Source organism: Staurois parvus, unplaced genomic scaffold (genome assembly GCF_062004578.1).
Source record: "Staurois parvus isolate SC_StPar_1 unplaced genomic scaffold, SC_StPar_1.0 ptg001349l, whole genome shotgun sequence".
NCBI lineage: Eukaryota > Metazoa > Chordata > Amphibia > Anura > Ranidae > Staurois > Staurois parvus.
The window spans coordinates 3,440,529-3,465,140 of record NW_028319145.1 but is presented as its reverse complement, the minus strand read 5'-3'; the positions used below and the strand labels follow the sequence as shown (position 1 = coordinate 3,465,140).

Sequence of the window (24,612 nt, the reverse complement as noted above, 5' to 3'; positions counted from 1 at the left end):
GCGGTTCCTGTGTGGGCTGTGTTTTCCAAAGAAGTGCAGGGACTTCTTTCCCTCCGTGTCACAGGCATGGGAGTCCATTCAAATGAATGGGCTTTCGTGCCCGTGCAAAATGTGGCCCGCACGGCCGCATAGATGTGAACCGGGGTAAGGGCTGGCTCCCACCACAATTTCTGCATTCCAGAAGCGTTTCTGCATACGTGTTTTTTTATGTGTTTAAGGCTGTATTTGATCTGTTTTCCCCCCTTTTTTTTTCATCTCGTTTTAGGACATGTGCATTACAGTGCATTTTTTACGCGTTGCACTGCATTCTAGATGCATTCCATACAGAAAATTTGCAGCACATTCTACTTTTGTTGACTGCACTGGAACGGACTGCGCTGGTGGGCCATTGGAATACGTGGCAAACACTGTGCATGTATTTTTGATGCAGATTAAAAATGCACTGACTGCATCTGGTGTGAACCGGCCCTTACCCTAGGTTCACACCTAAACGGTTTCCACAGCGCTTTGCATTTACCATGATTTCCTATGGGACAGGTTCACATCTCCACGTTTTCACCCAGTGTGTTTCTTGGAAAGGGTCAGGGACTTTTTTAAATGCAAAACGTTGCGTTTTTGTTTACATAGACTTCAGTAGAAACACTGCAGAAAAGCATGTAGTGCATTTTTTCAGCCGTTTTGGGTTTTAAATCTGCGTAGCAACAAGAAAAAAAAATGCAAAACTCATCAAAAACACACTGCAGAATTGGACCAAATGCAAACTGCATAGGTGTGAACCTAACCTTGGGAATATTGTTTTTTGTTTTTTTTTTATCCCTCAGAGACCCCAATGGGCTGATATACTGCAGTGGATTGTTTGTCTCCTCCATATCAAAAGGCTGTAATCAAAGGGTCACTGCACCCAATTGGTGCAAGCAGTATGATTGTGCCTCATTCTACCTGTTTTGTCACTTTGCCTGCTTAAAGGTCCTCTCCAGTCATGGTTCCACCCTCCAATTTCTACCTAATTCATTCCTGAACAGTAGTTAAAAAAAAACCTAGCTAAATGTCAGAAATGTCTTAATCCATTGTCAGGTGACATGCTGGCTCTGGAGTCTTCTCTGTTCCTCACTGCAGAGTGGAAGGGTCCTATTCTACGTGCCCACATCACTGCCTGGTGACATGGGCACTTCCCATATTTCTGTTAGGGTCCTCAAAGTCTCCTAAAGACTACAAGTGCAGCAAGAGGGCCAGCAACAAGACCAGGAGGTAGATGGCCTAGTCTGAGGCACTGGATCAGCAGCCCCACTCCTCAAGACAGGAAGCAGGGTTAAATATTCCCAAAGGGGAACAGCTATAAAAATAAATCACTAGAGATATTCTAACCCTTCCCCTCAAAAAAAAAAAATTATTCAGATAAATAAGAGGATTCTTCAGACATCAGTGGGCTAATTTCACAGCCAGAGTCTCCAAACCCTAAAAAAGACATTATGCCTATTTTAAATGCATCTTTTCAAAAGGCCATTTACCTGTCATTATGTTGTTACATTTTATGTCTTCTGTTTTTAAATCTCCGAAAGCTATGAGAAGTCAGTAGGTGGTTCAGCTCATTAGCAGCCACCTGTAACTTTAAAGGCAGGCCATAGACGGGGCGAAAACCGGCTGTTTTTTTTAAAAAAAAAATGAAAAATTGGTCGTTCAATCGGCCGACGTTACCACCATTGGTAAAAAAAAAAAGGCTGATTTTCATCCCGTCTACAGCCGGCAAATATAATAGTGGTGTCACTGCAGAGAGCTCCGCTATTATATTTGATATTTAAAAGTATAGCAAAGTTGCAACATGGTATCTATTTGTATCCATTTCGGATACAGATGTTTCTATTCAGATACAAATAGATACAATGTTGCAACCGCAATACTTTTAAATGTCAAATATAATAGCGGAGCTCTCTGCAGGGACACTCCGCTATTATTTTTGACATTTAAAAGTATTGCGGTTGCAACATTGTATCTATTTGTATCTGAATAGAAACATCTGTATCCAAAATGGATACAAATAGATACAGATGTTCTTCTTCTTTTTCTTTGTCTTCATCTTCTTTTTCTTCTTTTCCTTCTTCTTGCAGGTCACGGCTCATGTGCATTTTTTTTAATCGGTAAAAAGTTCGGCTGATTTGCCCATCATTGCCGTGAAAATCGGCCGATTGACAAAATTGGCCGGTTTTTTTCCAACATGACCGATAAAAAAAATTTGTCAAAATCACAAAAAATGGCTGACAAATTCACCCACTAACGATCCGAATTGGACGAATTTTCGGCCGATTTTCGACCCATTTATGGCCTGCCTTAGCTGCATGACAATTTCTTATATACATGTAAAAGATAGATAATTACCTTTCTGCCATTACCACGGTCCATGTAGCGTCCTGAGCAGCCCGCGTAGCAAGCAGAATAGTACATGACATTATCGGCTCCACAGACAGGACTGTAAAGATCCTGTGAACAGCGGCACCCGGCATTACACACAGAGGAGAGGTTGAGGCCGCTCCCTAAGAGGACACTGCTGAGAAAGCACAGGGGACAATTAGATCACACCTGTAAAGTTGCCCATACAATGATAGTTTTTTTTTAGTCAGCCTGCACACTGAACAAAAAAACAAACACTAATCGCTTCCTCCATTGATGCCATCTGCTTGGGTGCAAACGTTATTCGGCTGACAATTTTCCACCCAGCTCTGTCGATTTTTCAAACATTAGATGTCAGGCGGGAGGTGGCTGACAGGGCCACTCACCAAGGGAATTTTGGCCAGTTGCTTCCGATAACTACCCTAAGGCTAGCCATACACATGTAGATCACTCACATTGAGCTCCAATGGCTAAATGAAAGACAATAATTCCCCCATTCATGCTAAACAGCCTGAATGGAGGAATCTACATTGCTGTCTATTCCAACAGTGATTGCATCTAATTGGATGAAATCACAGATTTTCACCTAGCTATTTCATTTTTTAAATCAACTTTTGTTGAGCTGCGAGGTGCCAACAGGGTCACCCACAGCTCAAAGTTTGGACAATTCAGCAGGAATCTGCTGAAATTCGAGTCATGTATGGCCAGCCTAATACTGTGTGATGGTGGTGATTATGACAGGAAATGAGGGAATGTTCTCTTTGAGGGCCGGTTCACACTATAGAAATGCAGTCCAGATGCGTTCCGGATGCGTTTTTGCATGCGCGTTTTTGGCACGTTCCGGTGCATTTTTTTATTGCATTCCAGTTCATATTTTCTCCTCTCTTTTTCTTCATTTGAAATAGGGACATGTGCATTCCAGTGTGTTTTTGATGTGTTTTACCACGTTTCAGTACAGTTCTGTGAAGGAAAAATGCAGCCTGTTCTATTTTTTTTCTGTATCCGGAATGCACTGGAACTGCAAGCACTGCTGTGAACTATGACATTGACAACCATATATCCAACTTTCTGTGTGCTTTTGGATGCAGAAAAAAAGCATAATTAAACGCATGCAGTGTGACAGCAAGATAGATCTAAAACAACAAAAAAAAATTGCCTGCAGTAAACCTGGCCATACACTGATTGAAATGCTTCTGGGTTAGCAGGGACCAGTATGTGGCCATCCCCCTTCACCGAAGTCGATCATTCCATTGACTTCTGTGGAAAGAACGTGCTGGAAAACTTTTGTTGATCAGCAGGAGCTGCTGTCAGAATACAATGTTTTGCCAGGGGGATTCCTCCATCCACCTTGTGTGTGTTGATGGAAGAATCTTGCATCTGGGCCAAAGGCTGAATGTAAAAAAATAAAATAACAACTGCCCATCTATGGCCATCTTTTCACTGTAAATTCAGTTATAAATGATGGCACTGAAAAACATATTCCAAACCTATTTCAAAGACATATATTTCAGCAATACAAAACTGAAGCAAGTAGTAGCAGTGATGGTGTTTACCCATATGGAATAAAAATATATTTGAAATTATATTTAAAAAATATTCTTCAGTAAATATATATATATTCTTCAGTATATATATATACACACTGTATGTTGAAATGCGTTATTACACAATGTATGAAAAATATTTGTAAAAAGACATTTCAAATATACTGTATGTCTTTAAAAATACAGATCTACATTTTTGGAATGCATTTACGAATATATGTAAAAACATTTTCATACATTTTGGAATATATAAAAGAAGCATTTCAACATGCAGTGTGTGTGTATGTATGTATATATATATATATATATATATATATATATATATATATATATACTGCATGTTGAAATGCATTTCAAAAATTTGTATTTTTAAAGACATACAGTATATTTTAAAATGTATTTTTATAAATTATTTTCAGATATTTTGTAATAAAAACACATTTCAACATGCAGAATATATATATATGTTTATTGAAATATATTTTTAAATATATTGAATATGGCCAAAATTGTAGTATTTCAAATATATGTCAATATATTTGGGAATAATATTTTAAAAATATATTTCAAATATATTTTTCTTCCATGTGGGTAGTCTTGATTATTAACAAAGAGTACCTGTCAAGGTAGGGTTCGGTGACTCCAGCCATGGGCATGTTAGGACAGCTGATGAGGAAGATGAAGACTGACATAAGACTAAGTACAGTACACAGGACACAGAACCTGATGATTCCTGAGCAGTGCAATTTCAGTTTGTTCACTATGAATCCCCCCAGGAAGGTTCCGCCACCCCCAGCAGGAACCACCAGGTACCCTGTATAAGAGAAGGAAACAAATCATCAGCCTCGGCTACGTTACAGGAACTGTACACACTGGGAATACATACAGGAGACAAAGCTTTCTCATTGTTGCCAAATGGACCTGGCCACCACACTCTAGTCTAGGAACGACTAATTCCAATCCAATGGGAAGCGCATTCCCAACTCCACCCACTAAGATGTGTAGACAAGACCAAACTGCAGGAAGAAGTCTTGCCATTTTTTAGAGGTATACTTTAAGCTGACCACATTCACACACACATTTAGAAAAGATGATATTTCCCTTTAAATCCGTTCTTTTACCCCTTCATGAAATCATGCAGTTCACTAAATTAAATGGGACAAGTCGATAAGACTCCATGCTGAGCTCCTGTGCCGTCAAATGAAGACACAAGTGCAGAAATAGGCGTTCAGCCTCCCGCCTTTCCCCATCTGTTCATTGTGCTAAACACCATCGCACTGCGTTTGACCTCAAACGAATGTTAGTTTCACTTTTAGGCAGCACAATGGTCTGACAATGAGCAAGTGTGATGAATTTTCATCGATTTGCAAATCTAACGTGACAAAAGACATATTAAAGAGTTCTCATGGAGAATCTTTCCATCAGCCCACAATTCAATGGCACATTAGGTATTTTATGGGTTGTTTTCACATAAGCAGGGGCCCTACATCAGTATTTTTGGACAGAACTCCAGTTCTAAGTACAAAGACAGTATGTAAACCCTAACTGGCATTTCTTTTTTTTATTTATTTCAGGTACTTATATAGCGCCGTCAATTTACGCAGCACTTTACATGTATATTGTACATTCACATCAGTCCCTAACCCTCAAGGGGCGTACAATCTAAGGTCCCTAACCCTCAAGGGGCGTACAATCTAAGGTCCCTAACCCTCAAGGGGTGTACAATCTAAGGTCCCTAACCCTCAAGGGGTGTACAATCTAAGGTCCCTAACTCACATTCATACATACACATACTAGGGCCAATTTAGACAGGAGCCAATTCACCTACCAGCATGTCTTTGGAGTGTGGGAGGAAACCGGAGTACCCGCAGGAAACCCACGCAGGCACAGGAAGAACATGCAAACTCCAGGCAGGTGGTGCCGTGGCTGGGATTCGAACCAACGACCCTAGTACTCCTTTTGCTAAAGCACTTTGTAAGATAAACAACTGCCATTTATGAACACCTTTGCACCTGCCCTGGTGTTCCTTTAAAGGTTTCTGACCTCCAGGGGGCAGGAAAGAACTGCAATCATGAAACCATGATTGACTGTCCCAGTGGTCACATGATCAGAAGCCAGTCCCGCTGGCTACCATCACCGTTGACCAGGGACGGACTGACAACTCATGGGGCCCCCAGGCAATAGGGGATCATGGGGCCCCTGTGTCCTTGTCCAACCTCAAAAAAGCCTATGAAAAAGGTACCAGGGGCATCTCATGGGGCCCCCTACTGACCCTGGGCTCTTGGGCAGTGCCCGCTTTTCCAAATGGTCAGTCCGCCCCTGCTGTTGACCATTAGTGCTTTACATACTGTGCATTCACATTAGTCCCTATCCTCAAGGAGCTTACAATCTATGGTCACTGTGTCACATGCATACAAACATATTAGAACCAATTTAGACAAGAGCCAATTATCACATCACCATGTCTTTGCAGTGTGGGAGGAAACCGGAACACTTGGAGGAAACCCATGCAAGCACAGGGAGAACATGCAAACTTCATGCAGCATCCTGGCCAGGACTCTATCCTGAGGACCCCAGTGCTAGAAGTGCTATGAGTGCTACCCAATAAAGCTGACCATACACGCTTAAATTTCATCTGATTTGTGTGCCAATTCAAGCTGTGCCTGGACCTGTTGGCACCACCCGGCTCAACAGAAGAAGTAGAAGAAACAAATCAGAGAGGCCGGATGGAAAATTGATGAGCGAACAGTGACTGCATCTAATCTGATGTGCGGGTATTGAGACAACTGCGGCTGCTTGAATACAATAGCCAGCAGTGTGGATTCCTCCATCCATGCTGTTTAGCATGCATGGAGGAATCTATTGATTCTCTCTCGGTCAGCCCATGAATGCCTAGCTTAAGCTGTTATGTTGCAGTTATTTTAGGAAGTTCCTTAAAGTCACTTGACACCTAGTAATACATTCACATACACACTTCTTCCTTCCTGTTTCCAACCACAAATGTGCTTCTACTATTGATGGTGTTTCCATTGCTCACATTGACCTTGTTACATGACTTCGGCATGATTTTTAAGAAACACCCACCAATAGCACATCACATATTACTTGAAACATACAGTCTTTTCTACAATGTAGTAGAGATTTATTAAAAGATAATTAAAGTCCAAAACAATCTAAACAATATTGTTTTCTATCGGGGAGTGCTTTTGCTGCTGTCTGCTGTGCTCCCCTGGGGTGATTTCCCATCACGTTGATTTGACAAGAGTGAGACAGAACAGGAAGTGAAGGGAAATCCCCCCCTTAACAGGGACACAGGTGGCAATCAAAAAGATTGCAGAGGCAAAAAGGATGAGACATTCTATTTTACTTCAGGCTGTGTCTCTATTCAGTAGATTTTCCCTTGTTTTTTTTTGTTATTTAAATATTTTATTAAATTTTCAAAATATCAAATTTATACAAACAAACCATAAACAAATAAACACACAAAAACTACCACAGATTTGATTGTCATAATATCTGATTGTTTTGATCTGAAATATTTTATTAAATTTTCAAAATATCAAATTTATACAAAAAAACCATAAACAAATAAACACATAAAACTACCACGGATTTGATTGTCATAATATCTGATTGTTTAAACAAAAATCCTTAACATTTTCCCTCCCCTCCCCCCCACCTCCCTCCAACCCCCCAAAACCTCCACTCTGCATCTTTCCCGCTCCCTATGGAAATCCCAATTCACAAACATATCCACATTTTTTCTCTATTACACTCCCATATACTCTAGGATTAATTCTGACTCCTTAATCTCCTCCGAACATTTCCAGTTGGCACGAAAACTCTCCATCTTATCTTCACTCAAGTGGTAAAGTTCTTCCAGTCTATATATCTGGTCTACCCTATTTATCCAATCCTTTATTTTTAGTACCTCCTGTTTCTTCCAAAACTTGGGTATCAATCCCTTCGCTGCATTAAGATAACACCATATTTTTTATATTTCTTAACCGAAAGCTTAGTACCATGAAACAGGCAAGTCTCTGGGTCTTTTGGGATATCAACCTCCATTATTTTCTGAATCATGTCTACTATTTGCCCCCAATACTCTTGAATTTAAGGACAGTCCCACCATATGTGATACATTGTACCTCTATCCCCACATCCACGCCAACATAAAGGTGAGTTATCTCCATTCAATCTGTGTGCTACACGCGGTGTCATATACCATCTTGCCAAACATTTATAATTCATTTCTACCTCCTTCATATTTACATTTTCGTGTATTAAACTATATATTTTCTTTAGCTTTTCCATATCCATCATTAATCCTATATCCCTTTCCCACTTCTCTATAAATGGTGGACTTGTATCTGTGATTATTCCAGAGAGAATCTTATATATTTTTGATATCCCGTGTTTCCCGTCTCCCGTTGTGTCTAACAAGTGCTCAAAAGGGTTCCAATCCTCTCTTGTTCTCAGTGGCCTTAGAAGCTTCCCTATAAAGTGTTTCAACTAAAAATAACGCCACTTATCAATTCTCGTAAAAATTTCCGTCTTTTTTTACAAATCCTTAAGTGAACCTATTTCCTCCCCCACCTTTACATCTCTCAACCGTGCATCTTCCTTCTTTATCCACTTCCCAGCAACACTTTCTTTACCCGGAAGAAAATAATCTGTGGACCATGAATTATATTCCCACCCTTTTTGTTTATGTAAAACATCCCATACTCTTAACACATTCAGTGTGAAAAAAACTTGTGCTATCTGCTAATCCTCGGAATTGTGGGGGTAACAATACAACTCTACACCTCGATCTCCCGACCAGCGCCATGTCCAGGATCCTCCCTCAGATTTTCCCTTGTGTTCTGTCCAGGTAACATATGCCGGACAAAATCGGGAGAAAGGAAGTAGGTAAAACCTAACCCTCTCCCCCTCTATTCAAAACTAAAAGATTTGGCTTTAAATAAACCGAACAACCACTTGATCTTCAAAGCAAAACTAAACAGCAGATGTGAGAAACAAAATTTACAATTATGTATTAAAAAGATTCAAAGTTGCGGCTTAGTTTAAGGCCCCATTTACATTTTTATGATTAGGAATCAAATAGCTGCAAAACGTGTGTTCAAGATGAATGGCACCCAAAACTTGGTGTGACATTGCCGTGACTTTTGCACAAAAAAAACATGCGTGTAAAAACGAGCCTAGCTCAGGGCTTAAATATGATCCCTGACCTTCTTTGGCACAGCAAATGCATTGGGCTGCCCATTCAAGTGAAAAATGTGTGAATCGCCTTTTTAAAATTGCGAACAGGAACCCACATTCCCGCTATGTGATATGTGAACGGGACCTAAAATCCATTTCGAACCAAAATCCATATTTCAGCTTTGCCTAGTTTCTGTCAAACTTACTCTGCAGCATGCTGGCTTCATAGGAATACATTTTATTGCAATCAGCTCCAAGCAGGGGCGGACTGACAACTCATGGGCAATAGGGGATCAAGGGGCCCCTGTGTCCTTGCCCAAACTCAAAAAAGCTTATGAAAAAGGTACCAGGGGCATCTCATTTGGCCCCCTACTGACCCCGGGCCCTCAGTCAGTGCCCGAGTTTCCAAATGGTCAGTCCACCCCTGGCTCCAAGTAATCAGTAATCATAGCAAATATATATATATATATATATATATATATATATAAATATATACAGTGAAGGAAATAAGCATTTGATCCTCTGCTGATTTTGAATGTTGTCCACTCACAAAGAAATGATCGGTCTACAAATCGAATGTTCGGTGTATTGTAACACTGAGAGACAGAATAGCAACAAAAAATTCAAAAGAAATGCATGTCTAACAAATTATGCACTGATTTGCATGTTCATGAGGGAAATAAGTATTTGATCCCCTATCATTCAGCAGGCTTTCTGGCTACCAGGTGTCTTTCATACAGGTAACAAGCTGGGATTAGAAGCAGTCTCTTAAAGGGAGTGTTGCTAATCTCTTTTTGTTACCTGTATAAAAGACACCTGTCCACAGGAGCAATCAAACAATCAGATTCCAAACTCTCCACCATGGCAAAGACCAAAGAGCTATCCAAGGATGTCAGGGACAAGAATGTAGACCTACACAAGGTTGGACTGGGCTACCAAACTATCGCCAAAGAGCTTGGTGAGAAGGTGACAACAGTTCGCAAATGGAAGAAACACAAAACAACAGTTTCTGATCCTCAAATACACCTATAGCCAGGGCTTTTTTTCCATAGGAATGTGGGGGAATGCAGTTCTGGCACCTCCAGCACTGAATGTATAAAATGGCAATGAGTCCTGGGGTGCGCTGGAGGTTACATTGATACTGGCTGCTGGGAATCTATTGTTGCTGGGGGTAATTTAATGTTGAGGTCTATTGTTGCTGGGGGAGGGTCAATTTTTGCTGGAGGGTCAATTGTTGCTGGAAGGGAGCTATCGTTGCAAGAGGTGTCTATTGTTGCTGGGGGTGGGTCTTATGTTTCGGGGGGGTCATTTGTTGCTGGGTGGGATCTACTGTTTTTGGGAGGGGTCTATTGTTGCTGGGTGCTGGAGGTGCTATTGTTGCTGGTGGGGGTCTATTGCTCCTGGGGTGGGACTATTGTTGCTGTAGGGTATTTTGTTGCATGGGGACTACTGTTGCTGAGGGGATCTGTTGTTGCTAGGGGAATCTATTATTGCTGGAGGATCTATTGTTGCTGGGAAATCTATTGTTGCTAGGGGGATCTATTGTTGCTTGAAAGGTCCATTATTGATGGCTACAGGTGATCTATTTTACAGATTTTCTTGTTAACATTAACAAATTCCATACAAATTACTTAGTGCCACAAAATGATACTTGGTTCCATTTTCTATAAAATGGGTGGTACTGGGAGGTGGGTAGGGGGGGTGGAACCAATGAACGGTGCTCGGAGGTGGGTAGAGGGTGGAGACAAAGGGTGGCTCGGAAGGGGGGGGGTGAGTTCCTATACCTATTCCCTGAGAAAAAAAAGCCCTGCCTATAGCTATAAATCGTGATCTTTCTGTGTTAGCCAAGTGGCCATTTAGTTTTGCTGGCAGCAGAAAACTTACCAAAAAAAGTTGCAGCTTCTGAAGCACTCAAACTAAACTGAGATTCTAAAAACTTTGGTCCAAACGTCGACACTCCCGTTATGAGGGTCGCCTCTGTTGCTCCGGCTAGGCACAGGAAAATAAAAGTGGGATTCTTGAGCAGCATCAACACTGACCTGCACAGGAAACAATGTGAAAGAGACTTTTTAGATGGATGGCATTTTTGGAGGAGCAAATTACTTCCAATCAGGTAGACCCTTACACAACTCATCTGCTAGTAAATTTTGTTGATCTGAAAGATTACATTTGAAAAAAAAAAAACTACTTACCATGATTTTGTGACCAGGATATTGACAGTCAAGTATTTACATATGTCTAGCAAACAGTAAAAGAGCCCTAAAAACAAGTTCTCACTAATCTCTGTGGCTTCAGGCACTGTGGGAAAAATCATCACATTCACAGCAGTCCTTCAAGTCATTCTCTTTTAGGCCACATTCATACCTGTGTTTTCACCTTACAGCATGTAGATACAAGAAAATCAACAAGAGGTCCCAACGGTTAGCTGCGTAAAGCTGGCCATACACGTATAGATTTTCGTTCAAGAATTTCCGTTTGAAGAATTTTCGTTTGATTTTCTAATCATTAGTGGGGTCAAATCAATGTTTGTTTTCAAGTGATGGGAAAATTCGAAGGGGCAGGAAGGAAAACTTTTCTTGAACAGACGACTTTTCGGCCAGTGTATGTGGTGATCATTCAGAAATTACATTCATTTTCAATTCTGGAGGAAAAGAAATGTAATCTCCAAACACGGAAAGGTTTCTTCACAGTGAGAGCTGTGAAAATGTGGAATAGACTCCCTCAAGAGTTGGTTCTGGCCAGCTCAGTGGATTTCTTCAAAAAAGTCCTGGGTTCTTTCTTGGATACACAGAATATAACTGGATACTAAAATTTTTAGGTAAAGTTGATCCAGGGAATATCCGGTTGCCTCTCGGGGGATCAGGAAGAAATTTTTTTCCGAGAAAGAGCAAATTAGATCGTGCTTTGCTGGGTTTTTTTGCCTTCCTCTGGATCAACTGTGGGTGTAGGATTCTAACTTTTTTTGACTATGTAAACTCAAATGTTAAAAGCAAGAGACAATTTTCGAACAACATTCGTCCATTCACTGAATGTTCAAAGATATTTTGTATGACTTTTCTTACAAATATTCGCGTCTGAAAATCTACACATGTATGGCCAGCTTTAGGCAGCCCCATTGAAAGAAATGCTCCTGCAGCTAATTGCACCCAACTGCATGTAATCGCTAGGTGGAAATGACATGTGAGTGGCTGCAATTAGCCGTGGGAGCCAAGAGCCCTCCATTTCTTTCAAAAGGCACTGCCTCTTGCACGTACTCACTGTTGCCCTCCCCTGATTTTCTTGCATCTACACATTGCTGGGCAGAAATGCAGGTGTGAATGGACCCTTAGCGATTCAGCTCACCCTGCTCCACCCTTCCACCCCAGAACTGTGTTTAGTTTAGAGATTAGAAAGATAGAAGGCAGCTGAATCACTGCTGGAGGCAGGCTCATCATGAGCTAAAGAATATCTACTGGGAAGAAGGAGCAGGGGAGTTGGGTTGTAGAGTCACTGCTGGGAGGAGGAGCTGAGCTGCTAAGGCACTGCTGGGAAGAGCTACCTAGTTATTAATAGGAGGGGACAGCAGGAGGATCAGAGCTGTTGAGTCACTACTGGAAGGCAGGAGCTGATTTGTTGAATCACTGCTGAGAAGGGGAAACTAAGCTGAAGAGACAATAGTTTAGATGGAAGGGGGGATAGCGCTGCTGGGTCACTGCTGGGTGGGGGAAACAGGGGAAGCTGATCTGCAGAATCTAGGTTGGCAGAAGGCAAAAGGGAAAGCTGAACTGCTGAGTCACTGCTGGGAGGGGGGAATGGGGGGAGTTGAGCTTCTGGGTCATCATTGATAGGGGGTAGTAGGGGGAGCTGGTGGAAGGGGGGAGCTGAGCTACTAAGTCACTGCTGGGAGGGGAAGCAGGGTAATCTGAGTTGCTGAGAGAAAAATTATTTGAACAAGTTGAGTGAATCTGCTTTTAAATTGAGTATGAATTGCTCCACAGTGCCTGCAGCTAGATAGGTCAGTGGAGGATTTGTTTTGAAGCCCATTTTGCTTACTAAGAAATAAGAATATGTAAATATTTTAATTTTTATAGCCTGGCTAGGTTAATTTTAACCTTGTAAAGGGAACCATTCTGGTATCCCAAAAGGATGACAGGCCATGCTCAAATTCTTGCCCAGACTGCTAGATTTATAATTATGATCTGCACACAGGGTCAGTCATTGAAGCTAATTACATTGATAGTTAAGTCCCTTTTTAATGCATCTTATCGCTTTATGATTTGATTCATGCATCTATAACAACAGAAGTTGAAAGTTATGCATTCCCACTTGGTTAGCAGAACATGGTCATGCTACAGAAAATGATTTACATAAATAAAATAATAGATACATAAATCAAAAGAACAAGGATCTAACAAAAACTTCCCTAAATTAAATAAATAAAATTAACATCAGCACATCACCCCACAACCCATTACACAATAAGATATTACTGTTTTTTAAGGAGGTAAAGTACCTTTCCCAAAATCTCCAGGGATACTGATGTCACACATCCCAGGAGGCATCACCTCTGCCGCACAGCACATGCCCCGGAAATCCCTGGCATATTATGTATGCACTGCCTTGCATCATCAGGGGTCAGCTCAAGAACCTGTTTCTACAGTGTCCTGAGTACACTAGTCATCTACAGTCTAGTGTCCTAAGGACTAGTCGTCTACAGTCTGGTGTCCTAAAGACTAGTCATCTCCAGTCTGGTGTCCTGAGTACTAGATGTCTACAGTCTGGTATCCTAAGGACTAGTCATCTACAGTCTGGTGTCCTAAGTATTAGTCATCTACAGCCTTGTTCTGAGTACTAGTCATCTACAGTCTGGTGTCCTAAGGACTAGTCGTCTACAGTCTGGTGTCCTAAAGACTAGTCGTCTCCAGTCTGGTGTCCTGAGTACTAGTCGTCTACAGTTTGGTGTCCTAAGTACTAGTCATCTACAGTGTGGTGTCCTGAGTATTGTCGTCTACTGCATGGTGACCTAAATACTAGTCATCTACAATCTGGTGTTCTACGTACTAGTCATCTATAGTCCGGTATCCTGAGTAATAGTCATCTACAGTGTGGTGTCTGGAGTATTAGTCATCTACAGTGTGGTGTCTGGAGTATTAGTCATCTACAGTCTGGTATCCTAAATATTAGTCATCTACAGCCTTGTGTTCGGAGTACTAGTTGTCTACAGTCCTGTGTCCTGGGCACTAGTCATCTGCAGGATGGTTTCCTAAGTACTAGATATCTACAGTCTGGTGTCCTCAGTACTAGTCGTTTACTGCATGGTGTCCTAAATACTAGTAATCTACAATCTGATGTCCTACGTACTAGTCATCTACAGTCTGGTGTCCTGAGTATTAGTCATCTACCTTCTGGTGTGCTAAGTACTAGTCATCTACAGTCTGGTGTCTGGAGTATTAGTCATCTACAGTCTGATGTGCTAAGTACTAGTCATCTACAGTTTGGTGGCCTGAGGACTAGTCATCCACAGTCTGGTGGCCTGAGTACTAGTTATCTAGGGTCTGGTGACCTGAATCAGAGTGACAGCTTACACAAGAAAGCATTGGATTCACTGAATGGGTGAGTATAATTGGAGGACAACCCAGATTCAAGGTAAGAGCAAAAAAAAAAAAAAATTACAAGAAGGGAGTGAAGTCCACTTTTACATAAACATTCAGTGTACATCAAAATGAAAGCTGTTTGGATTCAGGTCTTTCACTGTGTAAAGCTGGTGTCCAACACATTCTCTGCTGATTGTAGAGCTTCATATCTGCTCAAAAGGGGCATGTCAGACCTCTACAGAGAGACTGCTGCTTTACCTGGGTTTACTGCTGCCTTGCAGGCAATTGCAGTAGAGATGTGTAAAATGCAAGACTGAGTGTAAATAATTACAGATCCCTTGGCAAGTAAACAAGAATAAACAAGCACATAAAGTTTCAGCTGGAACTGAGAGAGGTTTCAGACAAAACTGAATCATGAGACGTGAGAATGCAAATAGGCTAAAGTAGTTAACGTGTACATTTATCCAAAATGTTTTTTTAAGGTGTTTATTTAGATTTTGTTTAGAGTCACAAATAAAAAACAAGCCCATAACATGCATTTATAAAAGACACAATAGATGTTTAGGGTAACCAAAAACGTTAGTTTTGTATAGAGACAGGTAGGAGATTTCCCCTTCACTATGACAGTGACATGTTAATGAGACAGGATGTCAATGGAACTTTCCAACAGCAACACAGATAGAAATAAAAGTGTTTTTTTTAAGTGCTAGGAGAAGGATAGAATACCTGACATATCTTTATTGCTGTCTGTTCTTGGTGCAGATTTTTCTTCTCTTCCTGTCTGCTAAAAACATGGTCACCATGATAGTAGATTAGTGAAAATCTTTTTAACTACACCTGGACAGCTCACTCCCGAGGGCCAGATGGAGTATATAATGTCCTTCCGCCGCTTGTGCACACCCTGTGTGTCAGGGACCATTGCGACGCATGGGTCTGCACATGCGTAGGTGTCTGTCAAGACATGCAGGCAGCAGGGCACTAGGACCCGTCGTCTATGACAGTGCTGGGCAGGCATTAGGACCTAGGCTGCGCCTGTCAGGTGCAGGGCAGGCTACTTAAACCAGCCCTGCACAGACACTTGTTGCCGAATGGTCTTTCTGCATATCCTGTTACCTATGTTGTGAGTACTTTGATCCAGATTGTCTGACCTAGCTGTCTTCTCCTGTCCTGACCCCTTGACTTGCGTGACTCTGCTCCTGGATGTTCCCCTTTAGATTTGATCTCCTGTTATTGACCCAGCGTGTGACCCGACCATTCTTTGCCTACTGTTTTGTACCGCACCGACCCCCCCGGCTACCGACATGGCTTGTTTGACTCTGCCCTTGCTCATTCCTCCATCCATCCATCCCTCAGGGATCCCGGGTCCCCTCACATCAGACTCTCACCCTGCAGGAGCCTCCGGCAGACTCCTCTACCACTGATAGAGATATCCGGTAGCTGCGACCTGGTCCCAGGGCGCTCCAAGTCCATCCCCACCATCAGGGGCCCTGGTGAACAAGTGCTCCGGAACTTAGACTCCGCGCTCTGGAGAGGCTCTATCAGGGGACTGATAGAGGTGCTGTCGGGTGGTCCGTTACACTGTGATTGCTGCATCCTTTGGACACACACACACCTGATCACAGAGTGGAGTACAGGGCCAATAAAATTGTCCCTGTGTCATGTGATTGTTATGACCAATCATAGCAATGACATAGGAAAAACAATGGCTGTGTGTTGCTGCCTCTCGCAGCAAATGGCACTGTAGGACACGTGTGAATTTTAATGTTTTTTTTCTTACACACTGTCACTAGAGCAGCCAGCAAGTGTCTCTGATCACTAGCCAGCCCCCTACAGCGTTGCTATGGTGAGACTATATTGGGGTGGCTAGTGATCTGGGACACTGGCTGGCTCATCTGGTGACAATGTATGCCAGTGCAGTTAGCCAGTGTCCCTGATCACTAGCCACACCGGTACAGTATCACCATGGCAGTGCAACAAGCCACAGTGCAGGAGATCACCATCACACCAGTCACAGTGTCACTCCCAACAGCAGTAAAATTCACAGTGGTTATAATACCCCCCCCCCCCCATATATATATTTAAAAGTCAGTAAATTCAAACCATTCTTACTTTGGAAGATCTTTAATCGTCTTCCCAAAATCAGGGTCTGGCTTGTAGTCCCCATCCTTTATCTGATGAGCTTCAGACACTCTCATCACCACGTAACGTTGAGAACCTGGAACATAATGAGACTGTAAACGCACAAAACTTCCCACCCTCACTATTTTCTTCTGGTGTGCAGGGGACTTTGGGAATGTATTACTTAGACAAATGTCATTGTGCTAGTAGTATTTAAGGTCCAGTCTACCCAAAAGCAGGCTGGGGATAGGAAAGTGGCCAAAGACGTAGTCATTCTGCTCCCATTTTGTTCTATTATTATTATACAGGATTTATATAGCGCCAACAGTTTGCTCAGTGCTTTATAAAATAACAGGAGACAATACAGCAACAATACAGTTCAATACAAGAGGGCTAGGAGGGCCTGATCCTGGGAGCTGACAATCTAAGTCACCCATAAGGTAGGTGAATTAAATGACTATGATTCTGCAGGGGAAGGGTGTTGAACTGTGCAGAGCAGAGTATAGCTATAGCATTAGAGTAAGAGAAAATCATATGTACTGTATAGACCTGAGATCATGAAATTAAGATGCATCACTGGTCTTAATGGGTCAATATTGATATTTCCTTTAAGTTCTGCTTTAACTGGCAAGGAACATTAGTAACAGTAATTCCCTCTGAACTATGTACGTCATTTATCTGCTCAGTGCTTACCAGTAATTCTCATATCAGTAATTGTATCATAGGGAAGATACATTAGTTTATGTATAGTCTGTTTACCTAGGGAGGAGACGGGTAATAATCACTGATTATATTGCTTTAATAAGTGACTGTACCTGGCAGCTGCTGCGGATAGCCTAGGATAGGGAAAGAAATGAGAAAAGCAGCTACTCCAGCCCCCAGGAAGCCAATCCACCAAGCCCCGACCCACAGAGGGTTCTCCGGTGTTAGATGGGTGCTGCAATAAGACATAAAGACATTGAGTTTGAGTGAATGCTGTTAAAACAGACCCAGCAGTCTTGAGCCACTTGACCACTGGAAGATATACCCCCCTTCATGACCAGGCCATTTTTTGCGCTGCGTTACTTTAACTGACAATTGCACAGTCATGCAACGCTGTACATAAATGAAATTTATGTCATTTTTTCCCCCACAAATAGAACTTTTTTAGTGGCGTTTGATCACCTCTGCATGTTTTATTTTTTGCACTATAAATGAAAAACACCAAAAGTTATAACAAAAGGTATAGCGTCTACAAATGGCGGTATATATACTGGGACTTTTTTTATAATGTCTACAAATGGCGGTATATATTCTGGGACTTTTTTTATAACGTCTACAAATGGCGGTATATGTACTGGGTATATATACTGGGACTTTTTTTATAACGTCTACAAATGGCGGTATATATAATGGGACTTTTTTTATAACATCTACAAATGGCGGTATATATACTGGGACTTTTTTTATATTGTCTACAAATGGCAGTATATATACTGGGACTTTTTTTATAACGTCTACAAATGGCTGTCAATATACTGGGACTTTTTTTTTTTTATACTAGTAATGGCGGCAATCAGTGACTTATAGCAGGAATGCGATATTGTAGCGGACAGTCTGACACTGACACTTTGTGAGAACCAGTGACACTAATATAGTGATCAATGCTAAAAATATACATGGTCACTGTATTAATGACACTGGCTGGGAAGGGGTTAAACATTTAGGGCGATCAAAGGGTTAATTGTGTGCATAGGCAGAGCTGTGTTATGTCATTCTTCTCAGCGATCAACAGGTGCTGGCTCGCATCCATTTGCTGGCACCTGTTGATCGACTTCTGGCATATCCAATTAAAGAAGCGGCACTCCGGTGGCAGACGCATGCCCCCCCCCCCCCCCAGTGGCAGAAATGCAAAATCACGTTTATATACGTGATTTTGCACCGAACGTCTGCCCTGTAGAAGTAAATCTGCTAAAATCTGTTAAAGTATGACGAAAGACAAAACTTATTACTGCTGGTTATGTTCTTGTTGGGGAGATTCAACTGTCCTGTTTGTCCTGGTGACTGTTATCACTGCCAGGACAGGAACAGAGGGGGATCTTCCAGTGGGGACACTAGTTCTGGTTAGCACATCGGCTACGAGGTATTTTCCTCCCTTTGTGAGGATTTATAGGTTATAGGGCAAGAAGTAAAGGAAATCTCCCCAGTGGAACACAGAAAGCAAGCAAAAGATACGGGGGGTTGTAACCCGCCTTTATTCTTCCCAAAATGTTTTATCATCCTAAAATTCTTTTACGAAGGATAGCTAGTTTGTGGTTGTTGTTCAATTTTAAAAAGGTAATAAAAAAAAATCTGAGGAAGCTACTTGGATGAGTGGTGAAACGTCTTCAACATTACTGAACACGCCCAATTGTTTGTGACTAATTACTACTAGCTATACCATGACTTGGATAAATAAGGAACTTCACAGATATATACGGGAAGTATTTTATTAACAATGTTTTACTTTCCAGCAAATCCGGTTAAATCTGAAGCTGAAAGGAGCCAGTTAATACAACTTATATTCTTAAAGAGACTGTGGGGGTTATTTACTAAAACTGGAGAGTGAGAAATCTGGTGCAGCTCTGCTGAGAAACCAGAAAACAGCTTCCAGGTTTTATTGCCAAAGCTTAACTGAATAAGCTGAGGTTAGAAGCTGATTGGCTCCCATGTACAGCTACACCAGATTCTGAGTGCTCCAGTTTTAGGAAATCTTCCCGTGTCGCAGCTTTGCTTTAAAGCATGTTGAAAGCCCAGTTTTTTAAAACTATATTTTGCATAGAGTAAAGTTGTTTTTTTTGTTTTTTTTTTCAGTACCATCTGTATCTCCTTGGGGGAATTTCCCTTCACTTTCTGACCCTTAGACACAACAGGAAGTGAGAGGAAAGCTCTCCAAAGTAAGGGAGATCCAGTTGTCACCTGAAAGGATCCCTGTTGGAAGATTTCCCCTCTATTCCTGTTCAGGTGCCAAATCGAAAATTTGGGATTATCCCTCACTTTCAGCCCTGATAACAACAGTCACTAGGACAAATGGAGGTTCTAACCCCTCACCACTCTATCCAAAATGGAAGACAGCCGTTTGGCTTTAGATATAATTTATTGCTCTTTTCTCCCTTTGTATAGAGAACCTGGGATATTTTTGTATGATGAGCTTAATCCATTTGTATGGCTTTGTGTGTGGATAAAATTCTTATTCACACATTAAATATTTATACAAACCCTCTATTGACAGAGAATGTGACAAAGAGGTTATTTCCATACCACATGTAAATATGTGTCATGCAAAATGTTCCTGTGCAGCACATTTTATTCATTGGAGCTGATGGCTAAAACCTGAAGGATAGAAAACGGTCTTTGTTGCTTTGGACAACCAGTTAGATACCCACTGTCATTTGTCTGGTGCTGGCTAGGCAGCAAAACCAGAATTTAACTAGCCAACTTAGTCACCTTTTTATTCTGTCCTCCAATAGTCAAACTTGTGCTAACACCCCCCCCTCGCACAGCCATTCACTGTGAAGATCAGTGTACGGCTGCTTCTCCAAACCCTAGCTCTCTAAGCCCCTTATGCAGCTCAAAACAGAGAATATGTGTTCACTTATTTTTTTTAAAAAGTATTTATAATGTTTTTCATTTCTATTTTAAACGGAACATGTTGTTTTACAAGGTGAGGGTTCACATACTTTAGTTGTATGTAAAGGCAAAACTGTTTTCTGTAGTTTTAGATAGTGGTGGGGGGTTAGATCCTCTGACCTGTCAGTGTCTTTGTTGGGGAAATTCACCCCTCTATCTATTCTGGTGACCACTGCCATTGGGACAGAAAATAACAGGAAATCCAAAATGGAAGATCTGTCACAAGAGCAAAAGGTAAGGGGATATTTCCCACTGGGAACAAACGTTCTGAAGTCGCTAAGATGGGAATGGGCCTCAATTTTGGGAGATGTCTTCTCATATCCTGTTGCATCTCCAAATCAGGAAATAAAGAAATATCAACCCAGCAAGGCAAAGGTCGCAAAAAAAAAAAAAAACTGTTAGCGATGTTTAATCCCTCTATTCCCCATCCCAAACAAAAAAAATGTTTTGGTTCTACAGTATCTACACTTAAAGTAAAGACTACAGCCTAATCAAGAATGTATGTCTGTTCTCATCGCCTCTAATACATCATAACGGCTACCAGGACATTTTTTACAATGCAAAGCCGCTGGTCTCAACGTGAGGAGGCATCATACACAGAAGCTAAAATTCTAATCTCTGCATATATGACGGACAGCTAGAGATATGGGGTTTATTTGCTAAAACTGGATAGTGCAAAACCTGGTGCAGCTCTGCACAGAAACCAATCAGCTTTCAGGTTTTATCGTCAAAGTTTAATTGAACAAGCTGAAGTTAGAACCTGATTGGCTACCATGCAGAGCTGCCCCAGATTCTGAGTGCTCCACTTTTAGTAAATCTCCCTGTCACAGCTGCTTCCCCTGCTTCCCCTTCAGGAGATGACCTCCCCCCCCCCGCCGTCTCCTGTCCTGCCGCGGCTCTTTGAATCTGAGCCGCACAGGACGAGAGGCGTGGCCCCTTGCACCTCTGCCACTATCTTGTCCCAATCCAGTGAGGCCGGAGGAGACGGGATAGCGAGGTTCACACCTCTCTACGGAGAGGTGCGAGCCTCCTGCAGAGATGAGAGGGATCACGGGGACAAGCTGACGCCGCACGATCCCTGGCATCCGTGGTGCGGGCACGAGAAGTTCCCATGCTTGCGGATGTCCCTGGACAAAGGTCGCGCTCACAAAAAGCATGGCCCGTGTCCAGGGAGTGTGCCTCGTTGCCTCCCCGGCCCGCCCCCAGTTGCCAGGACGACCGGAGAGCGTCCTGCGTCAGCTTAAGAGGCTGATGCCGGGCTCTCCGGTTGTTCATTCCGCTGTGCAGTCACGGAGGGAGCCCCAGCTGCGGCGGGACCCTCGTGACCAGACTCTGCCTGACACCCCGAAGGCTAGGGAGGAGATCGCCCACACCTGCCTGAGACCCCCAGCAAAGGGGGGAGATTACCTGCTACCTGCCTGAGACCCCAGTGGAGGGGAGATTACCTGCCAGCTGCCTGAGCCCCCCAAGCCTAGGGGGAGATTACCTGCCAGCCTGCCTGAGACCCCCAACCTAGGGGTAGATTGCCTGAGCCCCCCAAGCCTAGGGGGAGATTGCCTGCCAGCCTGCCGGAGACCCCCAGCCTTGGGGTAGATTGCCTGCTGCCTGAGACCCCAGTCCAAAGGGGGGAGACCGCACAAGCCAGCCTGCCTGAGGCCCCAGCGAAGGGGGGAAGATTGCCTGCCTGCTGCCTGAGACCCCCAGCCCCAAAGGGAGAGACCCCTCACCTGTCTCGGACTTCCAACAGGTACCTGTGTCTTACTTTCTTATCCCTGGGAGACCGGACACCCTGTCGGATCCGTGGGCATATGCTTTCCCCTGTTTTACCTGAACTGTCCCTGTGATGATCCCCTAACCCCCCTGTTGGATTACAATCTGCTACAGAGACTTTTTATTTGCCCTCGATACTGGACTACAAGTGTTTAGCCCCTCTTTGCTTTCCCCCTACTGGCGAGATCACCCTCTCTGCCATTTTCCCATTGAGTGACTGTCGTTTTGTTGTCTCAATAAAGCTTTGTGTGTTTGCCATCTGCTCTGTGTGCCTACCATCCGTCACACTCCCCCATAGGGAAACCAAAATATAAGTCTGTTTTCCAAAAAAGATTGATGTTTTTCTAATAATATCATTCCCATATCTGGAGTCCACTGTAAATGCAAAAAGAGTAAATCTTTTCTTGAACGTTAGTAAATCTAATTAGAAGCAGCAGATGAAAGTTTGTGCATGCAATATATACAAAGTATGCAGATAGACAGGATGTACAGAGTTCATTACCCTACAGCAGCCATGGCAAATCAGATTAATCTTCCAATGACAGGACATCTACCTGGAGGTTAAAGGTTAGTGAACCCCCTGTACTGCCTGGTAACATAAACCACAAAGTTCAATGTTTATGGTGCAAGAAGGTGCTACTTACGGGGTGGTGATCTCTGTGTACATATTCAGGAAGAACCCTCCAAGCAGGTATCCTACAGCTGGGCCAACTATGGCGGCTGTGTAAAATATTCCTAAATGAAGAGGACATGGTGAGAAATCAGTTGATGTTTGGTAACTACAAAGAATAGCTGGTTGTAGGTTTATAAGGGAAGCAAGATCAACCTAAGGCTCATCTCTTGGTCAGCTGGCCCATAAACAGGTATACTTATTGCAGTTGAGCATGCATATACTTTATTGCCAAAAGTTTGGGGACAATGGACTATGACACCCACCACCTTCAGACTACTGAGTTGAGGTTATACCGGTGAGGGGTGCTGTTGATGCTTCACCATAATAAGACTTTTCATACAATTTTGCACTTCCAACCAACCAACCAACCCAATGACTTGAGCTTGAGGAAGGTCCTTTTAATTAAGAATGACTGTGCCCCTGTACACAAATCCAGCTCTATAAAGAAATGGTTTGATGAGTTCAGTGTGGAGGTACTCAAGTGTTCTGCACAAAGCCCTGAACTCAACCCTGTTGAACACCATTGGGATAAATTGCAGATTGTGAACCAGGTCTTCATGTCAGTACATAAATGCTCTTTTGGTTGAAAGAACTCACACTCTCACATACACGCTCCAAAATCTTGTAAGAGACCTTTCATGAAGAGGCTGTTTAAGCCACAAAAGGAAGGGCCAACTCCATTTTAATGTCCACGGTTTTGAAATTGGATGACCACAAACGTCTGGCTATATAGTGTAGATATGCCTGTAACGCAAGTGATGAGGGAGGGGAAGTCAGGTTTTCCTGGCACTGGCTTAACTCAGTAGAAGGGACAGCAACCTGAAAACCTTTTCAAACATCTGTAGTAGCCGTCCTTTAACAACTGTGTCGGAACTGTAACAGTGACACATTTCTGGTGTAAGTGGGACTCTGAAAGGGCTTCTCTGGCATTTCAATAATGTCATACACAAGAGGCCAATGCATTACATTATTTTTTCTGTCCCAAGAGACAATATCAGATGTATAATGAATGTCAAATGTTGGCATTGAAAGAATACAGAGGCATAAAAAGTCAAAGCATGCAAGGAATGTAAAGTGAACCTGTCTGACTGATCTAACAGTAGCGTCAAACTACAGGCATCGAGAGGATGTTTGGGAATTCCCAATTTCCTGTGGGCTTGGGAAATCCCTGTGTATTTGGGGGGTACATTCTATACACAGGACATCAATTTCTAACTGGTTCTAAGGCCTCCCAACCTAGAGCCACAAACCTGCCATTAGCAGATTCAGTAGAGATACTTTACTGGCCACAGAGGCTTTCACGCTACACTTTAGAATAGCAAATGTTAGTTTTGGTGTGGGTGGGACTCAGAACTCAAGGTTTTTCATAGTGTAGTTCTTAGATCTGGGGGCTTCCAAGATGCACTAAAACCAGTTTAGGATTAAGAAATGTATACTGTGCTTTAGGTGGATACTGCTGTCCATTTTAAATCTCAGCAAGTGAACTTTAAAGTGGAACTCCTGCCAAAGCAAAAGGTGCAGTTCCTCTAATGTTATAGCGACCCCAGTTTGCGCACTAGTCTTAGGCTATCCATACAAGTTTAGCTTTCTCTTGTTCAGCCCCTGCCAGCTAATGCAGTCACAGTTGGCCAGTAATTTTGCTCCCGGCTACTTTGATTTCTCAGTCGACTTTTGTTGAGCCAGGTGGTGCCAATGGAGC

The 24,612-nt window shown here is 42.5% G+C and overlaps 1 protein-coding gene across 4 annotated transcripts in view; it reads right to left on the bottom strand.

Annotated features, from left to right (window-relative positions):
- SLCO4A1 (solute carrier organic anion transporter family member 4A1) overlaps positions 1-24,612 on the bottom strand; it is a 55,764-nt gene that overhangs the window by 14,920 nt on the left and 16,232 nt on the right. For 3 of the 4 annotated variants that reach the window (XR_016308275.1, XM_089661535.1, XM_089661538.1), the window contains exons 3-8: positions 22,885-22,975; positions 17,638-17,759; positions 16,814-16,919; positions 11,016-11,170; positions 4,548-4,743; positions 2,374-2,542 (exon numbers count right to left, since the gene is read on the bottom strand). Coding sequence is in view for 3 of the 4 variants with exons in the window: in XM_089661535.1 (XP_089517661.1) it covers positions 2,374-2,542; positions 4,548-4,743; positions 11,016-11,170; positions 16,814-16,919; positions 17,638-17,759; positions 22,885-22,975 (839 nt within the window). In the remaining variant the exon portion in view is untranslated. The remainder of the gene's footprint in view (positions 1-2,373; positions 2,543-4,547; positions 4,744-11,015; positions 11,171-16,813; positions 16,920-17,637; positions 17,760-22,884; positions 22,976-24,612) is intronic. The other variant, XM_089661537.1, reaches the window with a different exon arrangement.